The following is a 25,487-nucleotide window of genomic DNA, read 5'->3' on the forward strand; positions in this document are numbered from 1 at the left end:
ACAATGTCATTTTGTCTGATGCCTGAAAAGTGATGTTGAGGTCTGAGGATGTCCTAAAATGTACACCGTAGCCCCTGGTCTACAGCATTTGCTACTTCCACTTGGGCTGGCACTGGCACCAGTTGTCATGCTATTGAGTCTTCCATAAAAAAAAAAATGACATCTCTCTTCCGGAGTTTTATGAAAAACTTGCATTGACCCCCATTCATTCTTCTGTTTCAGTGCTCATAGTCGCCCCCTAGAGGTGGAACCAGCTATTTATGTAGATGCCATATCTCCCTACTGCAAAATCTCTGCTTGTACACTTGAGCGACCCATTAACCAAATCACGCACTGTGGGAACGCAGATGTAAGTGCACCATCTGCACCATTTCCTGAACCGTCAGTGACCCCCTATTTTTGGGAGTAGGTGAATAACACCTGGAGCGAGAGAAATAAACTTCAATACCCAGAAGACTTTGTTGTGCGCATGTTGAAACAAAATGCAGGAAAGTGTTGAATTTAATGAGGGCAGTGGCAGGATATGGGTGTGAAAAGGCAAACATTGATGAATATGTATCAGGCATTGATAAGATCATCTTCAGATAACGGTTGCTTTCTTTATGATGAGGCAACCAAAACAAATCTCACACGGTTAGACAGAATTCAGACAAGAGCTTTGATATTGTGTAGTGGGGCATTCAGGTCAACAGCTGTTGTGGCACTGCAGGTTGAAACTGGGGAATGGCCATTGAAGTTAAGGCGGGATAGACTTGCACTAGCCTATTGGGCAAGGTTGAGTGGGAGATCAGAAAGGCATCCTGCAGTCATGGCAACTAGGTACCATTGGGAGAGGAGAGAAGGGAAACAAAAAATGGCTGAAAATGGAATTGAAGAGATAGAAATAGGGCTTGTCAATACCTTAGGAAATGTTCCATCATGTTTTTTTTTTCCCATTTGGATTTGATTGACACCAGAAGAGAATGGGGTGAGGGAGAGTATGTAAGTTGATGTGTGGAGAGGTATGTTGAAGTTAAGTGCCATTCATCTGTTAGTATACTCACTCATCTAAGGACTCAGCCAGTGGCAAGGTGGGAGCAGGGGGTATATATCCCAGAATGTGATCTCATACTTTATACTGGGCTATCCGATCTTGTGTCAGTGCATGCAGCTAAGATGCTGGCTATGATTATAGGATTAAAAGGAGTAGAGGAGGTAAAACCACTCAGAGTAGTGATATGCTGATTCTGCAACAGTGTTGAATAGTCTGGAGTCTGGTAGCTTAGATAGGGGGGTTTGCTTGTAGAGACAATGGTAATGTTGATGGGGTTAGAGAGGATGGGAGTGGTGGTTTGTTTCTGCTGGGTTGAGGCGCTCATGTTGGGGTGGAAGGTAATGAGAACCCGAATGCTGTGGCCGAGAGTTCTGGGAGAAGAGAGGGTCGATATACTGGTAGCACTGGGCCATAGAGAAGTCAAGTCATTTATCAATTAATCAGGGATCAATATCTGGCAAAATCAATGGGGCAATAGTGGTAAAGGGAAGAATTATTATAATATGCACCAATCTGTTAAGGAAGAGGTGGGGAATTGGAATTGAAGGAGAGGGGAAATCACATGGAGTAGATTGAGACTGACTGGGAGACATGAAACAGGGTTATGTGATTTGTGTTAGTAGATGAAACGGTAGAACATGTGCTGATGTTTTATGAATTGCATGATGTAAATAGGGAGAAATTGTTTGAAAGGGTCAGAAAAACTGGGCGGGGATGGAGTATATGTGGGATATTACGGAAAGGGAAGGGGAAAGGGTGGTGGGTAAGGCTCTTTTTAGTTTTCTTAGAGTAGCAGGTTTAAGCAAAATAATTGAATGTAGGTAGACCAGGACCGGCGGCCTCGCACTCCAGCACAGTAGGTGGCGGTGGACACACGTTAAAGGTTCTACCGTCCGTCAACCAAAACCAAAGGCAAAACCAAAGAAGAAGAAGAAGAGTTGTTTTCTGCGGCGGGAAGTTGGAAACTGAACGAATGTGTGTCAGCAGCAAATAGGCTACCAACTTTCGGAAACAAAGGATCTGGTAAAATTTACATTGTGTTCTATGTCATCATTTCAGGTTAATGACACGCCGTGGTTACATCAATATTCCGCTGTTTAAGTGGCTAGAAAGCTAAATTTTACTACACTTTTACATTAACTTTCACTACAGTCCTTGCTAACAAAATCTAATTTCAGCGAACGAAGCTTTTTATCTAGCCAGCTTGCTAATTCTAGCACGGCGAGGACCTTATTAAGCAATGTTGTCGTAAAATGTCTTACGTTGGTACAATTATACTGAGGAATACCAGTGAACGGGGTAGAAGTCCGATTGTTGGGTTTGTTTTCGTGTGACGTGCAGTGCCAACATGAGCGACAGGAGCCTTCCCCAGCAGCTAAAGCGGTGGGCAATAGAAGAATTTAAATTACAGCCGCACCAGCTCCCCCATGACAGCTACTTCAAAACGTAAGTGTGTATGCTTTCCCTCACCGCTTGTCCCGGATTGTAGACAGCAAAACGAGTTGTTGTTGTCACCGGTGAAATGGTGACTTTAGCTTGATATACTTGACATAGCTTGAAAATACCAAAGTAGAGTAAAACATGTCAACGTGCTCAACAGGACATAACGGTAATACTCTTTTCGTTTCGTTTAAGTTTGTGTCTTGGACAAGGAGCCTCTATATGGAAATATATAACCCAGCATATTTACAATCAGAGGTGAGTTGACATTTCAACCATTTTTTTTTTTCCCATTTTGATCTTTCTAAAGTTGTCTGTTTATGTTATTGTCCCGCTGTTTTGTATCGTCTTTTTTGTAAAACCCATTCCTCTGGCAAGCACAGTCTTGATGACTTTGCTCTCTCTGTTCCAGGAACGTGAAAGTCATGCGTGGGAATTTACAGTGGTATCCTTTTCTTCAACCGATGTGCAATTTTGTACGACATTTACAGGCATTATTTACAACATAGGCAGTTTGTGACTATGTGTCATGGTAATACTCTCCATGCAGTATTTGCACCTGAAAATGGTATGGCTTTGCAGAGATCAGGAGCACAAAGTATTTTCGTGATGTGGAAAAAGCTGGTAGATTGCCTTTAAAAGGTTGCAAATTGTAAGACTCAATGAGCCTCATTCACAAAACCTTTCTTAGATTATTCTTACTTTTGTCCTTTAAAATGTTCCTGTGAAAAAAACAATATGAGATTCAGACGTGCAGACTTTTGTTTTTGTGCAGATCTCAGGTGTATGAGACGATGAATGTTGGCCGTTTGTAGATTTTGTGCACAGTTTTGTTCACGTGATTTGCATAAGGAAACAGTCACAAACAAATACAGATAAGGAAAAAAAAATGACGAACGGCAAAATGTTCTTGGAAACATTCTTACACGCAGCTTACGATCGAATGTGACCGTACACATGTTTTGTGAATGAGGCCCAGTATGTGCAAAACAGATTGATTCCATGCATTGTGGTTAGCCTTGACCGTGAAATCCCTCAGGTTCAAGATGCTGCAGGATAAAGAGGTGAGACCGTCCGTGCACCCTGTCCCCACTTCACACTTGCTGCGTGTTGTAATAATGTACCAGTATACTTCTGCTTATGTTAGGTTTCAATGATACGTGTTTGTGTGGCAGCCAAAGCTCCCACTGTCCTTGAAAATCCTCTAAAATTTGTCAGTTTGAGAAAAAATATAAAAGGCCTTGATGGTTTTTTGAATATGGACTCGGTTCTTTGAAGTGCTTGAGTCCAGAGGTTAATATTTTGTGCAGCAATAGAAACTGAAGTCATAGTCATTAACTTGCGGTTCAGTTGTTTAGCTTGTTCTCAGTATGTGAGGGAGCCCAAGGTCTCAAATGCATGTTTGGTCGGTTTTTAACTTGTCCTTCATACTCTGCACAACCACTCGTTATTTGACAACATTATGTATTTATATACGTTTATTTTTTCACCAATCTGAATTTATGTGAAAGTCTAATTATTAAACTGCTGCTTAAGCAAGGTGTTTTGTGAACCAAAAATGAACTTAATTTGTGTTCCACGTCGCTCATGAATTTTGGGGGATGTGTAGATAGAGTACAAGGTGGTATGTGTGTGTGAGGATATGGTACTAGGTATGTGTTTGTGTGGGTGCGGTACTAGGTGGTATGTGTTTTGTGTTGATGTGGTACGAGGTGGTATGTGTTTGTGCAGACGTGGTACTAAGTGGTATGTGTCTGTAAGGATGTGGCACTAAATGGTATGTGCATGCGTGGATGTGGTACTAGGTGGTATGTGTTTGTGTGGTATTGAGTGGTATGTGTATGTGTTTGCGTAGATGTGATACTAAGTGGGATGTGTATGTGAGGATGTGGTACTAAGTGGTATGTGTTTGTGTGGATGTGGTACTGGGTGGTATGTGTTTGTGTGGTATTGAGTGGTATGTGTATGTGTTTGCGTAGATGTGATACTCAGTGGGATGTGTTTGTGTGGATGTGGTACTAAGTGGAGTGTGTTTGTGTGGATGTGGTACTAAGTGGAATGTGTTTGTGCTGATGTGGTACTAAGTGGTACGTTCTGTTCCTGCAGGTTGAATGTGTAGAGGGGCAGAGTGAGGCAGCTCGGAGGGAAGAGCTTCAGAGGGAGATTGAGGATCTGAAAGCAGAGCTGGATCAGCTGAACGGTCGGATCAGTGTGGCCGAGACACAGCTGGCAGCTGACGGTAAGCTCCACAAAATAAACTTCCTCCTATCGATAGCCTATAGCGCCACATCTGCAGAGTGGGCACTGAGCGGTCGCTGGTTTGACAGAGCGGTCGGTGGTTTGACCGAGCAGTCGCTGGTTTGACCGAGCGGTCGGTGTGCGCTCTTGCAGAGCGGTCGCTGGTTTGACCGAGCGGCGCTGGTTTGACAGAGCGGTCGCTGGTTTGACCGAGCGGTCGCTGGTTTGACCGAGCGGTCGCTGGTTTGACCGAGCGGTCGGTGTGCGGTCTTGCAGAGCGGTCGCTGGTTTGACCGAGCGGTCGCTGGTTTGACAGAGCGGTCGCTGGTTTGACAGAGCGGTCGGTGGTTTGACCGAGCGGTCGCTGGTTTGACCGAGCGGTCGGTGTGCGCTCTTGCAGAGCGGTCGCTGGTTTGACCGAGCGGTCGCTGGTTTGACAGAGCGGTCGCTGGTTTGACCGAGCGGTCGCTGGTTTGACCGAGCGGTCGGTGGTTTGACCGAGCGGTCGGTGTGCGCTCTTGCAGAGCGGTCGCTGAGCGGGAGCTGGGCGGAGGACGAGGAGAGCCGGCGGAGGAGCGTGCTGCTGCAGGCGTTCCAGCGGCGCTGCGCGGAGGAGCGGCTCTCCCTGACCCAGCGGGGCCGCGGGATCGGCGGGCACTCCCAGGCCCTGGGACAGCTCCGCAGGTGGGGGCCCCTCCTTGTTCCACTCTCTCCCCCCCCCCCCCCCCACCCTAAACCCGCCCGTCCCGTCCGCCCGCGTGGGCCTCAGTGCTGGGCCTCCCACATGCCTCGGTCTGTCTCGGCAGGAAAGCGGAGGTGGAGCTGGTGTTCGGCGCTGTGCCCGACGACGGAGGCGACTCTCTGGGCCCCTCCGGTCCCGAGCCGCAGGTCCTGGTGAGTCACCCTACCTGTGCGAGTTCACCTGCCACCTCAGCGAATCAGCTCTTACTCGTCTTTACATTCATACTTGAAAAGCTAAAAAATGCAAGTAAATTTCCCATTGTTTCGCCTGAGGGTAGATGACCCAGCGGTAAGAATCTCTCCGTTTCCCTCTCTCCGTTCCTCCCTCCCTCCTTCCCTCCCTTCTCAGCGCGCAGTGAGAGAGCTGTGTGAGGAGAGGCTGCTTTTCTTCCTCTCGCTGCTGCAGAGCGAACTGAAGGCCGTGAACAGCACCGGCAAGCAGTGAGTCCTGCTAATGCAGCTGTTCAAACCCCCCACCCACTGCCCAGATCTCCATCCATCCAACATAACACTCACATAGCAGGGAGTGATAATATCACAGCATGATATTCTGCATAAACGATACTTGTCTTGATCTCGAACCCATTCTGTCAGTCACCGGTTTTTGTTTTTTCCTCTTTACCCCCAGCTTGCCCCAGGAGCAGAGGGAAGTGGTGTTTCAGCACTGGCTCAGTGCTGTGGAGGTAGGGTAGCAGAGAGAGTGTGCACAGCAAGCAGCACGTGTTCAGCATTCTTGTGTTTCAGCGGCTAATTAAAGCCCTCAGAGCTAATTGGTAAATGGATGGTAAATGGACTGCATTTATATAGCGCTTTTATCCAAAGCGCTTTACAATTGATGCCTCTCACTCGCCAGAGCAATTAGGGGTTAGGTGTCTTGCTCAAGGACACTTCGACACGCCCAGGGCGGGGTTTGAACCGGCAACCCTCCGACTGCCAGACAATCGGTCTTACCTCCTGAGCTATGTCGCCCCTAATTGTTTGGATTGTTCAGTGACACGACTTAAGCTTAAGCACTTAGTGCTGAAAAGTGCACTGCGTGGCCCCCTCAGCACTGGATTCTGACACCGATTAACGGTTAGCCATTAGCCATGTGTTATTTGGTGGTGTCAGATGCAACCACGTTTTATGGTAGCATCTGAGCAACACTAGCCACACCAGGTGCTGTGGGAGCAGGTAGCTCGGTCAAAACTGCCAGCCTCAACCCATTGCTGACAGTCAGAAAAGCTATATTGGGCTGTTGCTAGCTGACTAGCAGATCACTGTTTGCTAGCTAGCCGAACAAGCTAGCTAATGCCACTAGTCTCCCACATTACCTTGCGCAAGTTCTCTACCACAAATTATGTTCTTGCTTGATGTGCAGTGACCTCAATAATGTATAAAAGTGCTGTAATATCTACACAAGTTTAAAATTAAAATGATACAATAAAAATATAATTTTATTAAAGCTGAGAATCTGCACTTTAACTACATGTGAATTGTTTGATTACAAACTAAGATTTTGGAGTACAAAGCGAAATCAAGAAGAAAAAAAAAATGTATTTGATTCATTGACACCTCTTGCTTGACCTGTAAGATGTTGGGGGCCATCACCAAACTCTTATCTGAGCAGGTTCCTGACTGAAAATTGATTTTATATTTGTGATATTCGCCTATAGACGTGCTGCACCTTAAAGGTTATGTATTTAGCAACAAAAGTAATTCAGTGTTTTGACGACCATTTAAAAAACCTGCAGTAATTTTGACTGGAGCATGCCGGAAAAGGTACAGTCTACCAGTAAGGTGCTAGAGGTAGCGCTACGCTCTCTCTCTCTCTCTCACTCTCTTTTTCATTGAATGCCCCTTCATTCTCTTCCTCTCTCCTTTCAGGACCTGATCCGCTCTCACACCCCCACCCGTAATTCTGTTCTCTCTCCCTTTCAGGACCTGGTCCACTCTCACCCCCCCAGCCACATTCTGTTCTCTCTCCTTTCAGGACCTGATCCACTCTCACCCCCCCAGCCACATTCTGTTCTCTCTTCCTTTCAGGACCTGATCCACTCTCACCCCCGCACCCATATTTCTGTTCTCTCTCCCTTTCAGGACCTGATCCGCTCTCACCCCCCCGGCCACATTCTGTCCGCGCTGCTGCACCAGGCCTCCCGGACGCAGAGGTCGCTGCAGGAGAAGATTTCCTCCCTGGATGTGGAGCAAGAGATGGCTGCCCTGCGGTAAGCTCACTCTGTCGTGCTATGCCCTGCATATTTAGCTGGCAGCTGCTTTATTGACTTTAGACAGGCCATTTCCCTCTGCTTTAATGGGAGAACTCAGGCGTTTTCCCATTGGTTAATGAAGAATGATGTCATAATAACATTTGCATAAGTTTATGAGCATGTAGCAAAGCAAAACTTATGTCTGTGAAGATGGGATTTGTAGTCCTTGGTGTGACGAGACCCATTTTCTGCTGAAAAAAGGTTCAACCACTGGAACCAGACACACTTTTGTGCTCTGTTTCACACCGAAATAAACAGCTTAAGCTATTCTGCCAGCCCTAAAACGTTTAGACGGAATGACCCTTCATTCTTTAATTCAGTAAGAACGTTTTTCCATCTTGCTCTGTGATAAAAACCTAGCTCTGTCTACATCAGCATACCTGTCCATGGAAATGTGTCAAAGGAATTAATTTAAAGATACTAGCGCTGTTTGTCTCTTTGGCATAGCTTTACAGTCTTTCTCAATGTGCACTGAACCAGATTTCGCTATGAGAACAAACAGCTTCAGGACATCTCCAGGGAAGAAGAGGAACTGCCTTCAGTGAAGTCTCTTTTACAGGTACGGGTGTATGCATATTGTTACGGCTGCATACAACCAAAGTAAACATAGAGAAGCTGTTACCCGGTTTGTTCGAAGACTAGGAGCACAGCCCAGTTACAAGGCCCGTGTGCTCCCCGGTAGGGGTATAGCAAAGTGAGCAATCGGAGCGAGAGAGAGAGAGAGCTAGAACTCCTTCTGATGAGGTCCTTATATGGGGAAAGCATCACCTGCATAGGTCTCCTGCAGGTGAGTGCAGGTCCCTAAAAACAGACAGACCGGCCCATACAGATTGAGGCAGCCAGCGCCCCCATTTTGCGACAGAGGGATGTAGCTATATATATATATGTATATAGTACTGTATGCTTTGGCTATCCATTTGAATGAGTGTTTAGCTCTCTGCTACAGTTAGTGGGTTTTAGCTATGCGCTCTAATGAGTGTGCTTTAGCTGTGTGGATGAAATGTGGTGCATGCTAGCTGAAGTACACTCACTTTAGTACATCGTCAGCACACACTCACCTGAGTACACTGCACACTCACTCCAGCACACGTGTTGCAGTTAGTGTGGTTTATCTGTATACTGGAATAGGTGTGTCAATGCTGTCTGCTACAGTTAGTATGCTTTCTCTCTGTACTCACGAGTGTGTTTCAGCTGCGTGAGTGCGGTTCGCTGCGTGAGTTTGTGTTAGCGAGTGCGCGCGCGAGTGCGCGCTAGCCAAAACGCGCTCGCTCCAGCGCGTCTCAGTCCCGCGATCTCCCCGCAGAGGGGCTGGGAGGAAGAGGAGCGGGCTGCGGTGCAGCTGGCGCGGACTCGAGCCCGGGTTCGACAGCAGCGGGACCAGCTCGACGCCCTCCGCGAGCAAGTGCAGCTGGAAACGCCGGGGGGCGATGCCCAGCTCGAACCCATGGCCAGGTACACGCGCTTTCTGAAATAACGTCCAGAAAGGGGCACAGCCAGGACTGGAGTTTTTACACCCCTGAATTTGGCCCACCTGAAACCCTGTGTCCCTGATATGGTTTTCTGAGCTTAGTGCACTGTGGAGAGTCTGAATGGCCAGGGAATAGAGCCAGCACTCGAGGCTTTGAAGGAACCGGAAGCTTCCACGTTCGGCCATGAGGGAGGCCTTGGTGGCTCAAAAATGCACTTTTAGAATCGGGAAAAAGACGATTATTCAGTAAAAGGCTCAGTTGCATCGCTCTTATTCGGTTTAAATGTGATTGTTCATTTCGGCCCTCCTCAGCTGTCTTCTCAATCTGAAATGTTGTAAAAATTTAAGTGACTACACCCAGATTTAAAGAGGTATCTGCCTACGATGTCATTTCTCTTCCTCTATCTCTCTGTCCCTCTACCTCTATCCCTCTCCTTCTATCTCTCTTTCTTTATCTCTCTCCCTCTGTCTGTCCCTCTACATCTCTGTTCATCTATATCTTTCTCTCCCTCTATCTATGTCTGTCTTTATCCCTTTCCGTCCCCCCCTCTCTCTCTCTCTCTCCCTTCCCCCACTCGCCCTCCCCACGCAGGGCGGTGTTTGAGCTGGAGCTGCAGTGTGTGGTGCAGGCCGCTCAGAGGGACAGTGTGCAGGAGCAGTGTGCGCAGCTGGGGCAGCTGGCCCAGGACAGACAGGAAGCCCTGCGCAGCCTGCGCAGCCAGTGGCACAGCATCACGGCCTTCCGGGAGCTGGTGGTGAGCGAGAGACCGACCGCCCCACAGAGCATACAGTACACACACACACACGCGCGCGCACACACACATACACACACATACACACACGCACATACACACACACACACACACATACACACACACACACACATACACACACACACATTTTGATTCCTTATTTAAGTCCACATTTATAAAATACATCATAAGGGCCAAAATATATTTCAGTTGCTGTCTGATGTCCTTCACTTCAATGGCAGAAAGCATACCAGTAAGGATAAAACAAGCAAAATGCAGGTTAGACATTTGCATCTCAATTGCACCGACAGGAAACCTTATGGGTACAAGAAACATCTTCTCCTCCATATACCGCAACTGCCTATAATGGAGGAAACTGAGCAATATTTTGTTAGTCGCTTTGCTCTCCATTTTGCCAGCCCCATTATCCTAAGACCTCTGACCACTAGCCTGTGGACATGGCCAAGGCTTCCAAATATAAAAACTAGAAGTTGACACTTATACCCTAGTTCTGTTATGGCTTGTAGTAATGGCTGGCATTTTAACTGTTCAGTAAGAAATGCTTCTTCTAGACACACACACACACACACACCAGGTCCACGCTTAACAGTCAGAAGCTAAGTAAGACCTCATGACCTCAGAAAGAGAGGATGGGGTTTTGCGGTGGATGTTTTTAGACTGTTTTTTTTTTCCCTTGCTATTGGGCCTCGGTTAGGAGGCTGTTTGGAGAGCGAAGTAGTTTTGGCTCCACTTGCTTTTTTTTCCCCCTTATTTATTTTTGGATCGCCATGTACGTCTTTTCACTCGACGTGCACTCAAATTGGAGAGCAGCAGCGACGAAAACTAGGTGCTTTGTCATCATCTCGCACGACACCCTGTAGCAGCGTTGTGTTTTTTTTTTGTCATTTCATAATTCTGCTTTATTCTCTGTGTTTATTTGCAGGCTAACAAGCAGGAGCAAATCCGTTGGCTGATCAAGGCCAACTCGAACGCCAAGAGTGAGCTTTCCCGTGTGCACAGCGAGGTACGCCACTCACAGGGCCGTATAAAATGGAGGGAAGTCTGACGCTGCTCGCAGTGATATCATCCTGATACCCAGCCCAACACTTCTTTTTTTTAAGTACTTCATTGTATTTTAGATGATGCGAATGTCTTGGATGACTGAAACATGTTGCAGTGAAAATGCTTTCAAAAAATATTATTTATTTTTTGTTGAGCGTCCGTTCTGGTGTGCGCTTCAGCACAGGAGAATATGCGGTTCTTCAGATCAGGACCCGAGACTCATGTCCCTTACGGGGGACAGAAATGGCCTTAGGAAGACATGCCGCTGTATGTGATGTGTTTGTCCTCGTTGTTTTCCTTGTGCGGGTTTGTTTGGCGAAATTCGCGCATTTTCCCGCGATGGTAGCTGTCAGGTGAAACTCTGCCGACTCTCGAAATGAGCCAATCCGTTCGTCCGTTCTCTCTCCCTCCTTTGTGGCCGTCCGCTGGTTCTGGACGGGCCCCGCCCGCAGGTTCGGCGCTTTGCGGAGGACGGGCTGGGGCCTCGGTGCGGGGCGGTGGCGGGGGCGGCCTCGGCGCTCCGGAACACTGTGTCGCAGGAGGTTCGGCTGACGGGCTCCGTCTCGCTGGCCGCCCTCGGTCGCAGGGTTACCGACGGGTGCGTATGAGCCGGGGGGAGGCGACGGAGGAGGAGTGCGTGTCATGTCTTAATCCTAGCTCTTTGTGGGTTGTTTCTCTGTTCCCTAACGGACGCAGAACGGGAAGTTGCTGGGTGTGTTTTTGGCTGAGATGGGTCCTCAGTAAAGCTTATTCCTGAGTGAGATCTGCTTTCTGTGTGTGTGTGTGTGTGTGTGTGTCTCAGTGTCCAGCGAGTCCCTGCTAAACAGCTGTCCATCCACCGCCTGCACTGCCCCACCTTCCACAGCCTGTGTGAGAGCCTGGCCTTCCCCATGTACAGGGTGAGTGAGCACACACACACACAGCGCACAGCGCACATACACACAGCGCACAGCGCACACACATACAGCGCACATACACACAGCACGCACGCCACACAGACACACACACACACACACACACACCTACCCTCACACACACACACACACACACACTCACACCTACACACACACTCACTCACACACACACACGCACACACACACATACACACGCATACACACACACACACACACACACACACACAAACACAAACTTTCACACACACACACACACACACACACACACACACACAAACACAAACTTTCACACACACACACTCACTCTCTGATGTTCTGGTTCCTGACCCCCTGCTCCCCTCAGGCGCCGGAGCAGCTGACTGCGCAGACGGTGTCCCAGCAGCTGGAGCTGCGCTTCCTGCGTCGGCTGCTGCAGCTGCGCAGTCTCTCGCGCGCCACCCTGCAGAGGCAGCGGGCGCTCCTGCCCGCCCTGGACCAGAAGGGTACGAACGCCTCCATTGCCCGAAAACACAACCGCCCCGCCCCGCATCACAGCCCCCCCAGCCGCTGCTTTAGTACGAGAACCGCCTCGCTGCTGGAGGAATGGGTAGCGCTGTCGCCTCACAGCAAGGAGGTCATAGGCTCGAATCCCGGGCCTCGTGTGGAGTTTGTCCTCCCCGTGTCCGTGTGGGTTTCGTCCGGGTACTCCGGTTTCCTCCCACAGTCCAAAGACATGCAGGTTAGGCTAATAGGAGAGTCTAAATTGCCCATGGTTATGAGTGTGTGAGTGAATGGTGTGTGTGCCTGCGATAGATTGGCGGCCTCTCCAGGGTGTATTCCAGCCTCTCCCCCAATACACTCTGGGACAGGCTCCAGCACCCCCCCCACCCCACCCCCCGCAACCCTGCCCACGTATAAGCGGGTGTAGATAATGGATGGACCCTGCCCAGGTATAAGCGGGTGTAGAGAATGGATGGACCCTGCCCAGGTATAAGCGGGTGTAGATAATGGATGGACCCTGCCCAGGTATAAGCGGGTATAGATGATGGATGGACCCTGCCCAGAATAAGCGGGTAAAGATGATGGATGGACCCTGCCCAGGATAAGCGGGTGTAGATAATGGATGGACCCTGCCCAGGATAAGCGGGTAAAGATGATGGATGGACCCTGCCCAGGATAAGCGGGTGTAGATAATGGATGGACCCTGCCCAGGATAAGCGGGTAAAGATGATGGATGGACCCTGCCCAGGTATAAGCGGGTGTAGATAATGGATGGACCCTGCCCAGGATGAGCGGATATAGATAATGGATGGACCCTGCCCAGGATGAGCGGGTGTAGATAATGGATGGTCCCTGCCCAGGATAAGCGGGTGTAGATAATGGATGGACCCTGCCCAGGATAAGCGGGTGTAGATAATGGATGGACTCTGCCCAGGATAAGCGGGTGTAGATAATGGATGGACCCTGCCCAGGATAAGTGGGTGTAGATAATGGATGGACCCTGCCCAGGATAAGCGGGTGTAGATAATGGATGGTCCCTGCCCAGGATAAGCGGGTGTAGATAATGGATGGACCCTGCCCAGGATAAGCGGGTGTAGATAATGGATGGACCCTGCCCAGGATAAGCGGGTGTGGTTAATGGATGGACCCTGCCCAGGATAAGTGGGTGTAGATAATGGATGGACCCTGCCCAGGATAAGCGGGTGTAGATAATGGATGGTCCCTGCCCAGGATAAGCGGGTGTAGATAATGGATGGACCCTGCCCAGGATAAGCGGGTGTAGATAATGGATGGACCCTGCCCAGGATAAGCGGGTGTGGTTAATGGATGGATGGATGGGTGGGTGGGTGAATGGGTGGATGCTTGTTCCGCTGCGATCCTCAGCTTGCTGCTGTGCTGTGCTGTGCCCAGCCCTCTTAGAGAAAGTGCGGGAGGCGGAGGAGGAGCTGCTGCGGACTCTGCTGCCCCGGGTTCGAGAGCTGCGGCGGCGTGCGGCCCAGGGCCTGCAGTACGGGGCACCAGTCACCAGCGCCATCGCCCACTGGTGAGCGATCCCCCCCCCCCAGGGTTTCTGATTCTCATGTGTTTACAGCTTGTGTTGTTATAGGTTGTACTCTGTCTTGGGCATAGTGAGATGTCATCACTCTCTGCCTCTGATTTCTGTTTCCTTGTCTCTCTCCCTCTGTCTCTCTTTGTCTGTCTATCTCTCTGTCTCCCCAACTCCCTCTCTCTCTTTCTCTCTCTCACTCACTGTCTCTCACTCACTGTCTCTCTCTCTCTCTTTCTCTCTCTCTCTCTGTGCAGGTGGGAGCAGCCTGCTCAGTTTGCTCTGCCTGAGCTGCAGAAGGGGGGTCTGACTCTGCAGAAATGGCTGGAGAGGTGGAGACTAGCAGCCAAGGCCCTGGAGTGAACACAGGACCGCCAGCACAGACACAGACACAGACCATCACTTCATATCACACAAAGCACAGGACCACCAGCACAGACACAGACACAGACCATCACTTCATATCACACAAAGCACAGGACCACCAGCACAGACACAGACACAGACCATCACCTCATATCACACAAAGCACAGGACCACCAGCACAGACACAAACACAGACCATCACCTCATATCACACAAAGCACAGGACCACCAGCACAGACACATATAATCACTTTATATCACTCAAAGCACAGGACCACCAGCACAGACACAGACACAGACCATCACCTCATATCACTCAAAGCACAGGACCACCAGCACAGACACAGACACAGACACAGACCATCACCTCATATCACTCAAAGCACAGGACCACCAGCACAGACACAGACACAGACCATCACTTTATATCACTCAAAGCACAGGACCACCAGCACAGACACAGACACATGCCTTCACTTCTTATCACTCGTAGCTCAACAGAAGGCAGATACTTTTATTTAGCTATTCCTCAAGTTTGTGAATTTACTTTCTGAAGATACGTAGTGAAATAACATACTACTTCCATTTCTGTTTTACGAAGTCTTTCTTTGTAACCCTTGCCGTCTGCAAAATATTCTTTCTGTATTTTTCTTTGAGAATAAGGTCCGTTCTGTGTGTGTAATAGTAATTTGGATGAGATGTTTCGTACTAAAGACTATGCATTATAATTTTTTCTGAATATGTGAGCTGCTGTTGCTACAGCGATAATGCTGCTGATGGAACTGAACCCAGCATGCTGTTCACTTCATCTGCTCTGACTCACTGTTCTGGAAGTATGTCTGAGTAAGTTATGCTGTCAAATAAAGACTAATTAATTCACTGAAGATAACTTGCTTGTAGTTGAGCTACGGCAATTTGCATGGGATTTGTTCAGAAATGTTTTTATTCGTTCATGAATTTATTTGTTCATATGCGTTTAATGAACAAAATTGACTCTTCCTTCTTACTGGGAATTTGGGGGAAAACAAAAAAAAATGTATTCTCTATCGGACTGGATTCACAGCAAAAACCTATCCACACACACACACCACGCACGCACACGCACGCACGCACATACACACTTTTGAGTGAGTCTAGGGGTGTAGCCTAGGGTATGGACATTCTCATTTTTCCTCCTATTGACCAAACAAAACAAATTTTGCATGAGTACTGGGTGTGCCATGAGGAAAGTCTGTATCACGTTTCATGATGATCAGACATTGCGTTCTGAAGTTTTAGCATTTTCGTAAAAATCCACAGCAACATCAAAATTCATTGGCCCCTTATTCATCCGTTTTTGGTGGAACTTGGTCTTAGGAGGCTGTACACTAACATACGTACAAATTTGTGCATTTTTGTAGGGGAAGTAGCATTTCAAGTGTTTTTCAGAAACTATAAATAAGCAAAACATTTAATATGGCAGACTTCATTGAGGCAAATTTGTTTACTATGAGCCAGGGCATCTGAGGAAAAAAGAATTTAGACAAATTCACTTTCTTCCTATAGGGCTACCATCAGGCCAATCTGGGCAGGTTTTCTTACCTGAGTAGCAGGTGGAAATGGGATCCCACCTGCTAAATTTGGTTGCTCTGATTTACAATTTTTGCTGTACACTTCTATGGCAGAAAAAAAATCATAATCCCAATAAGGCACCTGTGGTTCTGTGCGATTCCTTAAAAAGCAGAACAAGTCCAATAGGACTCCAGCACCTGCAGTGCTTGAACCCCTAAATATTTGGGTATCACATCTGTGTAAACAGTAGACTGCTAGTGTGCTGGTTTTGATGGAGTTACTTGTACCTCCATCCAGCACTTATATTGTACTTTGGATCATTATCTTGATGTTGCAGCTTGTCATGCCTCCTAGTTTGACCTTGCGTAGATTTAGGTCAGAAAGTAATGTTTACTGTGTGAACTGGACTTAATGTGTTTATGGCTATGAATGACTTACAAAATGAGTATTGTACCTTATCGGACCTGTGTTTTGTAGTTGTTCCAATGACTGTCGGTATGGACTCGTATGTAATTTTGGATAAAAGCATCTGCCAGATAAATGTAGTTATGCAATGGTGGACTGAACCAAGTGACTGCAGATAAAGCTCATTCCTCACTATGTTTGCTATGCATTGGCTGTTGACTGATCTGCGTTCCAGAGCCACAACTATACAAGGAGCAGAGAATGGAAGGAGGGCCATACAAGCTGAGAGTTTCAGTGGGAAGATTCATTTCACATCAGAATAATGGGGGTAGAATTCCTAGAATGAATAAATGTCACCACTTCCGTGACATCATTGTGCTCTCTGACTCGTACCAGGATGTGGAACTCACAGATGGACCAGATGTGCATGCGCTCACCACCGGCAAAACCAATACACTTACAAACATCACGGACTGTCGTGGCCCTGATTTCGAAATCGCTGGGACAAAGTCAATTCCACAGGATTGACCACCGATTAAAGAGTTGAAACAGGCAGCTGGTTGGCTGGGACACTTCCCTCATTCACGCGTGCGGACGACACACTTGTGTTTTAGCAAAGTGTGTTTATTTACACGGTTACAGGAGCGCGTCACAGCGGGGCTCGGGCAGAGACGTTCTCCTCCCATCACTTTCCTGCTCTCCCCTTCACACTCGCCACCGCTCCTCTCTGTCCCTTCAGAGCCCTTCTTTGTCTTTGTACATCTCCTCTTTCTTTCCTACGCAAGAGGATTAGGGCCACGAGCAATTTCTTTTTGAGTTCTGACTTTAAAGTCAGAATTCTGACTTTATTCTCAGAATTCTGACTTTAATCTCAGAATTCTGACTTTAAAGTCAGAACTCAAGAAATTTTTTCACGTGACCCTAATCCTCTTCCGTACTTTCCAAACTTTCCCTCCATCACCCATCCTTTATACTTAAATCATGACTGGCATAACGCCACCCGTCCTTGACCCCCGGTCCGCAGGAATCTGGAGGAAACTGCCGGAATGTCGCTGAGGCATGGGGAGGGAAGGGGGTTGGAGGAGGAGACGCCGCCTTCTTAAAGAAGCGAATCAGTCGTCGTCGTCGTCGTCCTCGGAGGAGGAGTGCAGGACTCCGCCCCGGTCGTCGCGGTAACAGTGCGCCAAGGTGCGCAGCTGGTCCAGGGCCTCCTGCATCTCGCCGATTTCGGGCCCCTGGGACAGGAAGCTGGGGGCCACTCGCCGGGGGTCCAGGGCGGTGGCCCCGCGGTGCAGCTCGGACAGCCAGGGGCCCAGGGCCGGAGAGGACTGGAGGGACGACAGCACGGGCAGGCTGGACACTGCAGGGGCCACGAGACACAGGCGGTCAGAGGCTGTTTCTGCCTCAACAGTTAATTGGGTATTGGCATTGCAAGATAATAATATCACAATTACGATGGATTTGTGCAGCCAAATGGAGACAGTAAGTGACATGTGAATAGGTGATTGGGAGGAAGAGACAGAGAAACTCCTGAAACCAACAATAGCCAGTAGCATACATGGACACGTGATCAAACGGCTACTCAGGCAAACCATTTAGAATTGAGTAGGTCAACAGGTGATCAAACGACTACTCTGGCCAACCATATAGAGTCGAAATAGTATTTAAGGTCACGGGTCTCACAAACCAGGATTCAGACGAACGCCGCTGAATCCAGAGTGCTTGCTGGTATTCTTGTATTACCCGTCATGTACTTTGTCACCGTCGGTATCGGAATAAAGCCTTTTTCATCAAGATCGGAGCTGTGTTTTTTTTTCCCTTACAGCATCTACACACAGCGATGCTGATGTGAAACAAACACACACTCCAACTCTGACATAGTCAACCGCACAGCAAGAAGCGAGGGGGACTCACCGGTGTTGGGGGGCATGTTCTGGGGGCGCAGGGACCCCTGGGAGTCCAGGTACGGGCTGAAAATCTGGGGGAAGGGAGGGGTCACCTTACTGGGCTGGGACAGCAGATGCACTGCCCTATGGAGGGAGAAAGAGAACAAAAGAGGCGATGGAGAGACATTCGTTTAAAAAATGCGACAGGCTGCATCACTGCCTGGGGAATGCAGCACAGACGTTTTCAATATTACCAACTCAGCAGAAATGTTCAAAAGCTTAAATATCTTGTTAAAAAGGCAAAAAAAATTTAAAAAAGGGCTTTTAATGAGATTTTTTTTTAAGTAGCTTGTGCATACACATAGCGTGTCTGCATGTGTCTTTTGTCATTAAATACTTCTGGATTTCACACGCAGTCTTAAGAAGACAGTGTGAGTTGGGTAACCCGTCTTCAGACTGCCCGCTACACAGAGGACATTTTGTCCACCTGTCGGTTTCGTACAACATTTAGCTGCACCCCTGGGTGGTGGGGGAGGGGCGGGGGGGCAGGACTTACAGAGGAGTGGATGGGTAGTGCGTCCTCAAGAAGTCGGTCAGCACCTCCTCTCCGCTTCGGGAGCTGTGCAGGGGGGTGGGGGGCTCCGTCCCAGGGGCCAGCGGGCTGGGGGGGGGGGGGGGGGGTACAGTCAGAGTCAGAGAGTCAGTTGCCAAGGTGTTTAACGTTATCGTCACACGTTCGTGAAGTTCGTGAAGGCCTTCAACCAGTTGGCTGAAATTTCAGACCCTCACCTGACAAGGCTCTGCCCCTCCAGGCCCCTCAGAGTCACCGATTGGCTGAAACAGCGCCCGTCGCCCAGCTCCGAGCAAGCTGATAGGGGTCTCCATGGTAACGTGTCTGTGTACCCGGCCAGGGCATCGGGAAGACTGCTGCCTTGCGTCATGGGGAAGGGGATGGCCCCGTATGCAGCCACCACCTAACACACACACACGCGTGCACACACACACACACACGCGAACACACACACACACACACACGCACATGCGCACACACACCATTACCCATCTCGCTTTCACACCTCTCCGACCATTTTAAAACAACAGTAGGTGCAGGCTTCTGTTGTTTTTGTAGCCAAGCAACTAAAGCACTCAATTCAACAAATCAATTCATCGAGACTTCAAAGACCTTGATGTGTTGAATCAGTTCAGAAGAAAAGTCTACACCCACACAGGACCTTCACAGAAAAGACTGGACGGCCCTGCTTAAACCGTTTAAGCACAAATACGTGATCAGAATGTTCTTAACCGAACATTCCAACGCTGATGTCACACTCGCTACTTGTGACTGAAATCAACGGAGTTCTAGAACACGGACTTAGAATGTTGAAAATAACATTCCAAAAAACCTGCTAATTAAAGGGTTTAGCCCCCCCCCACCAGTTTCCCTTGCTATCTCCTATCCTATTTGTCCTGCAACCCCACTCCCCCACCCACCCCCCCACCCCCACCCCCACCCCCCGGGGTTCACCACCGCTGTACAACCACTCCCACAGGCCTCACAAAGACACCCGTACATCATCCAGCTGAGCTGTGATGTGCCTCGTCAAACCTGTCCGTGCGCCTCATCAGTTTAACCGGCGGGTACAAACCCTGACGGCTCCCCTCACCTTCCTCCCGGAGACGGCCAGCGCGTCCGCCAGGTGCCACATGGGGGCGCTGTGGTGCTGCAGCCTGTAGGAGACGGTGAGGGAGTCCAGGGCCAGCGCCAGCACCGCGGCGGAGTGGAACCAGAGAGTGGGCTGGCGGGGGGGGGTGCAGGATACGCGTTTAAAAAATCAGCCCTTCGACAGAACGAGCGCAAAATGCACCCAACGCTAAATCTACTGAATCCTTCAACGTTGGTGTCACTTAAATAGAACCCCCCTTTTATATCCGTTGATTTCTGAAATCTCCAGACAAATGAATAGCCTTAATTTAAAAAAAACTAGAAATTGATTAGAATAATGTATATAAAGTGACCAATGTCCTTTTGGCCCTCCTCGATATTACATTACATTACCATCACTTAGCAGACACTCTTATCCAGAACGATGTGCAGAAGATGAAGAACATCAGCGTAGCCAAAATGCGGCACCACCAAGAAGCCTCAGAGGCCCAATAACAATCAATCACTAACGCTAAGCAAGCTAACAGAAATTTGCATCGTAACTTTAGAAAATAACACTAGACAGATAACACACATTTACACAACGGTGGCTATAGCATTATTCAAAAGGAAATCCAAAAAAAAAAATAGAAAAAAAGAACAAATAGCAATTCCTCGGCACAAATAAATACTGCAATATGGCCGCCCGTTCAGTTGGAACGGTTATGAGTTTTACTAGGCCTGAGCAGAGCCAGTGATGTGTCTTATGGAGAAGAAGAACGAGAGACGCATCCAACTCACGTCATAGTTGAGGTGGGGAAAGGAGGCGGGCGGAGTCGGACGTAAGCCCAGCCCCCCTCTCAGGGTCAGAGGGCAGAAGAAAGAGCTGTGATTGGCCATATTGATCGTGCCCAAGGCATAGTTCATCAGGTGGTAGAACTCCTTCACTGGACTCTGAAGCCAAAGAACATTACATTTCATTTATCTGATAGACGCTTTTAACCAAAGCGACGTACAATAAGTGCATACCCAAGTCATAGGAACAACTACAAAACACAGGTCCGATAAAGTATAAAGTACAATACTCATTATGGAACAGCCATGAACACGTTAAGTCCAGTTCACACAGTGAGCACAGACTAGGTCAGAAAGTTATGCTAAGTCAAACTAGGAGGCATGACGACAAGCTGCAACCTCAAGTTAACGATACAAGCGCAACAGAACGGCTAGATGGAGATACAAGCGTAACACGAAAACACACCACAGCCTCGTACTAAGCATCATAACCATTAAACACCCAAACTGTATATGCCATGTGTGTAACATCACCACATTAATGCTACATGATTACAACAAATCAGAGCTCTGCTACGCACCGAGTCCGGATGATTGACAGGCGCCAACCCCCATGTCAGGATGCCCCGCCCACCGTACGAGTCGTGCAGCAGCTCCGTGACCTTTGACCCCAAGCCCGAGAAGCCGTCGGCAATGTCGCACAGCACTTGAAAGCCCTGAACGGGAAAAGGAAGAGAGGTTCGTGCAGTAAAAATCAACGCGGCTGCTCTTAGCAACGCAGAGAGTCCCTCTCTCTCTGATGGTCGCGGTTGAATTCGGTCGTGCGGACGCGCGCGGGGAAAACCGCGGTCACCTGCAGGTAGTCGCACTCCTCCACGAAGAAATGCAGCCGGTCCTCCAGCTGCTCGAGCACCACCCCCTGGCACAGCGCCTCCCCCTGGCCAAAAGCCTTCAATCGCTGGGATTCCCTGACCACCCACACAAGAGCACAGTCAGCACATAACAGCCTAAAGCACCCCTCTGACTCAAAACACGCAGCCCTGGGACTGCAGGTGAATATTAGCCTGCCTAGCTAGTTCTATTCACATTCACAGAAACGCTATTCATACATATTGTCCCTGTCAAATAAACTAATAAATTAAAATCTATTTTATTAGCGAAATTAATTTGCAGATTAAACACTGCGTTCTAGACATTTTAATAGCAACTGGTTTTGTGTAAAGCGCAAATTATCTCAAGCTACGGCCTGAATTTTGCATAATTTGCAAGCTTAACTTCAACTAAAAAATCCTCTTTACTGTCCTGTCAGAAAGGTAAAACCCATTTTAAAAAATAAAATGAAAATCAGATAACGCTGCACTAGACACCATCAGGTCATTTTTTGCATTGACATAAAAATAACAAGTTTGTGAACATCAAGGTCGTTGACCACCTTAGCAAATTCACAGGCGGAGTAGCGTTGGCAGGGAGCAGTGCAGATTACCACAGAAGAAGAGCGGGTGATAAGGGAGTGCCATACCCATCGTGGTTGTACTGGTTGATGACGGAGATGGTTCTCGGGTGGAGGTGGATCCTCAGGAAGTCCGACCACACTCTCACGCTGCCCTCCAGCCTGTACAGCTTCTGAGCATGCTCCAGACTGCTGTTCACCGTCGGCACGGCAACAGCCCCTGTGCAGCAACGGCAAACAGAGTTCGAGCTGGGAGGGCCAAGGGACTGGGTGTCAGTTATATGACAATGGGCGCTCTAATCTATTTTCTGTTCATATCCCTATATTGTGGCACGTCCCTTGATGACCCAGTGTTTACCTGCCCATTTTATATGTTTATTCAATCAAATAATATGCACTACGGTAAAGAAACAGCATGCTGCCCAGTTTGGTGAAACTACTTGTATTAGTTGGAAAATATTGTGTTAACAAACTGGAGGCCTGAGGCCTGTATCACGAAGCTGGACCACTAAGGGGCAGCAGTGTAGTATAATGGCTAAGGAGTTGGTCTTGTAACCTAAAGGTAGCAGGTTCGATTCCCCGGTAGGACACTGCCGTTGTACCCTTGAGCAAGGTACTTAACCTGCATTGCTCCAGTGTATATCCAGCTGTATAAATGGATACAATGTAAGTCGCTCTGGATAAGAGTGTCTGCTAAATGCGTGTAATGTAATGTAATGTAATGTAAGTTAGCTGAATAGCTGCACCGAGTAAAACCCGGAGCGGCTCTTTCCACTTCAGTCCACGTTCCAGATTTGGGAGGGTTCCGGGTTTTGACTCCAGTTGTTATCCAGCTAATTCAGTAACCCTGCGTCGTGACATAGGCCCCTGGTCCCCTTACCTGAGCACTGCTGCAGCTGAGCTGTGCTGAACTCGGGTTCGGCCAGTATCTCCCCCTCCTGGACACAGAGAGTACTGTTACTGAAGCCACGCACAGTCGGCCAGACGGGCTGAGCGCGAACACGACACGACGAGAGACAGGTGACGTGAGCTCATGACACAATAAAAGAACAGATGTCACTGAAAGAGAGAGTGAGTGAGAGAGAGAAAGCGAGAGAGAGATGTGCAGTGAACTCACCTCGAGTTTGTCCAAATCCAGAAGAAATGGGTTTTTTGTTGGGGGGCTTTCCCTGTGCGTCATCATTGGCCCTTCCCTGGAACAAAATTCCATCAGCCATGACGGCAAACACACACACACACGCACGCACACATACATGCAATGTTGCTCAGAAATGCACACGGGCCTAATCGGTAATTTAAACACACACACACACGTGCACACACAAATGCATGCACACACACACATGCGCACACACACACACGCGCACACAGAAAGACGTCAAACACGTGACTGACCATGTGAAAGCACTGGTGTCTTTTCCTGTTTCATACAGGCTGCCCTCCTGCCTCAAAGTCTGGAGACTTCCTGAAAGGGCCGGAGAGAGAGAGAGAGCCATGGGGTAAAAATATATGGAGCAAAATGTTCTGAGGTCGTGAAGAAACAGACACACTGGCACGCTGATGTCACGTCCTGAAATGCATATCTTTGCACTGACAATCGATTTGGCCTGTTGCTGTGTAACAGTATGAGGGTTAACTCAGAATCATGGCATTGTTCTCACTATCGTGACATCCATCTTCATCTCCGATATTGAGTGAGATTACCCTTGAGGTCCATGGCTATAAGCCTGGGGGTGTAGGTCACCTGCCCCCCTAGCGTCATCCCCTCCCGAAACAGCACATCACTCTGCAGTTCGCTAAGGGGTGCTGTCGAGTCCGGCTCATAGGACAGGGATGCATCCTATGGGGAAGGGAGGACAGAGACAAAATTAAGACTAGATAACAATCCTTTGTCCACATGCGCGTTTTACCCTAATTTACATGTGATTCGTTCCATCAGTTCTCGTTTTAACAAGGACCGCAGTCCTACTAACACACCGCGCATCATTAACCTGTATAGGTCTTAAATGTATGGGGCGACATAGCTCAGGAGATAAGCGCGGTTGTCTGACAGTCGGAGGGTTGCCGGTTCGACCCCCGCCCTGGGCGTGTCGAAGTGTCCCTGAGCACCTAACACCTAATTGCTCTGGTGAATGCGAGGCATCAATTGTAAAGCGCTTTGGATAAACGCGCTATATAAATGCAGTCCATTTGCCATTTACCAATTTCAAGCATTGGTGAGATGACAGATTGGAGACCCCGGACTCCAGTTTACAAAACACTCTACGGCATCTAACTTAGGCTACTCAAGCACAACTGAACTGCAAGAATGCAGCCTGCCATTAAATCTTGCGGAACAGCGCAGGGGCGATGAATAAACAAAATTTTGAATTCGCTGTGTATCAGCGTGATTAAGATGAAACCTAACAAGCTAACTAGCTGCCCCAAGTGGCAATCGATGCAGTGTTACGTCGTTGGGCACCCGAGGGAGTTCCTGTAGAAATGTATAGTTAATACAATTCAAGCTAGCTTGCTACTGGCTATGTAGCTAACTAAAATGTCGGCTAGTGGGTTAGCGAACAATTGCTATAAATAAAGCAAATTAAGGAAAACTGTATCCATTTCAGGATTAAAACAAACATGGATCGGAGCTATGAAACTACCAACAAAATGTAGATTATCGTAGATCAGTATATTATGCTATCTTGGTAAATTAGCCACTAACCTGTAAATTCCACCAATGTGTCCCGACAAAGTTTGAATAGTGCCCCAGTTGTATGGTCACGATCTCTCTACACACACTACCCATCCTGTTCGGAGTATACCTGCTCTCTGACCAACTAAAATGTAAAAAAAATCTATTCAAAATATCAAATCATTTCTTAAATTATCCGTATAATGACACCTAACCAAGCCTTGTCGCGCTGACTGCAGACATGACAACAACTTTGCGTCTCAACTGAACATGCTGCTGTTTACGGTGTCCCGCCCATTTGATGTGTAAAACACATTCTTCAATTGGATAAAAGGGATTCATATATTCCTATGATTGGCTGAGGTTGTGATTCACAATTTGAAAGATAGTTTGGTTTCACTTCGCCAGGCCAGAGCACGTGTAGTGCAGGGAGTTCTGATTGGATCTGAAATATAAATCCGCTACGCTATTGGTTTGACTAGTGTAAACATTAAATGAACTGCTCAGGCAGTGGACTTTCTATCAGTAGTTAATTACAAGTCGCCAGCTACTACTAAACTGTGCGCTTTCGACATTTTATCGGCGTTGTTTGCGGTAGCTTACGACTGTATTTGTACCGTCTGTGATTGAACCACAGTTCTAATTCACAGAATCACCGATTTTATCGAAAGCTTTCTTCTTGTAAGTAAAATAAGAGGTACTGTTCCTTTAGTTAGACAGTCTGGTTGGGTCGCTAGAATGCGTTATACAGAAATTCACGACGTGCACATAAGATTTGAACCACATTATCACTAT

General features: G+C 48.2%; 2 protein-coding genes across 3 annotated transcripts; one reads left to right on the forward strand and one right to left on the reverse strand.

Annotated features, from left to right (window-relative positions):
• The first annotated feature begins 1,961 nt into the window (after nt 1-1,961).
• Nucleotides 1,962-15,412, forward strand: haus5 (HAUS augmin-like complex, subunit 5). Of its 2 annotated transcripts, none has more exons than XM_035431097.1 (20): nt 1,962-2,056; nt 2,375-2,479; nt 2,669-2,731; nt 2,886-2,918; nt 3,513-3,537; nt 4,580-4,712; nt 5,236-5,395; nt 5,518-5,605; nt 5,802-5,893; nt 6,081-6,135; nt 7,532-7,659; nt 8,182-8,260; nt 9,005-9,153; nt 9,762-9,924; nt 10,865-10,945; nt 11,436-11,581; nt 11,786-11,882; nt 12,241-12,379; nt 13,788-13,920; nt 14,181-15,411. In XM_035431097.1, the coding sequence occupies exons 2-20, from the start codon at nt 2,382-2,384 to the stop codon at nt 14,284-14,286; spliced, it is 1,968 nt and encodes a 655-aa protein (XP_035286988.1). In that variant the 5' UTR covers nt 1,962-2,056; nt 2,375-2,381; the 3' UTR covers nt 14,287-15,411. The 2 variants fall into 2 exon arrangements, with proteins under 2 accessions (XP_035286988.1, XP_035286989.1); XM_035431098.1 differs by having other exon boundaries at nt 1,970-2,092; nt 14,181-15,412.
• A 1,436-nt stretch (nt 15,413-16,848) lies between these two features.
• On the reverse strand, nt 16,849-24,971 carry msto1 (misato mitochondrial distribution and morphology regulator 1). The gene is made up of 14 exons (XM_035431099.1): nt 24,723-24,971; nt 23,723-23,858; nt 23,414-23,483; nt 23,136-23,211; nt 22,899-22,956; nt 22,088-22,238; nt 21,422-21,536; nt 21,150-21,284; nt 20,575-20,727; nt 19,796-19,927; nt 18,921-19,105; nt 18,688-18,792; nt 18,160-18,275; nt 16,849-17,605 (listed from the first exon to the last, which is right to left on the reverse strand). The coding sequence occupies exons 1-14, from the start codon at nt 24,804-24,806 to the stop codon at nt 17,358-17,360; spliced, it is 1,764 nt and encodes a 587-aa protein (XP_035286990.1). The 5' UTR covers nt 24,807-24,971; the 3' UTR covers nt 16,849-17,357.
• Nucleotides 24,972-25,487: the final 516 nt, after the last annotated feature.

This window comes from Anguilla anguilla, chromosome 8 (genome assembly GCF_013347855.1).
Source record: "Anguilla anguilla isolate fAngAng1 chromosome 8, fAngAng1.pri, whole genome shotgun sequence".
Taxonomy (NCBI): Eukaryota; Metazoa; Chordata; class Actinopteri; order Anguilliformes; family Anguillidae; genus Anguilla; species Anguilla anguilla.

Bases quoted from the DNA above. Each gene is read 5' to 3' on its own strand.
- msto1 (XM_035431099.1), bottom strand. From the start codon at position 24,806: ATGGGTAGTGTGTGTAGAGAGATCGTGACCATACAACTGGGGCACTAT. The intron at 23,859-24,722 runs GTTAGTGGCTAA...CCTTCCCCATAG, and splicing joins CACATTGGTGGAATTTACAG to GATGCATCCCTGTCCTATGA. The intron at 20,728-21,149 runs GTGCGTAGCAGA...CTTTGGCTTCAG, and splicing joins CTGTCAATCATCCGGACTCG to AGTCCAGTGAAGGAGTTCTA.
- haus5 (XM_035431097.1), top strand. From the start codon at position 2,382: ATGAGCGACAGGAGCCTTCCCCAGCAGCTAAAGCGGTGGGCAATAGAA. The intron at 3,538-4,579 runs GTGAGACCGTCC...CTGTTCCTGCAG, and splicing joins AGATGCTGCAGGATAAAGAG to GTTGAATGTGTAGAGGGGCA. The intron at 5,396-5,517 runs GTGGGGGCCCCT...CTGTCTCGGCAG, and splicing joins GCCCTGGGACAGCTCCGCAG to GAAAGCGGAGGTGGAGCTGG.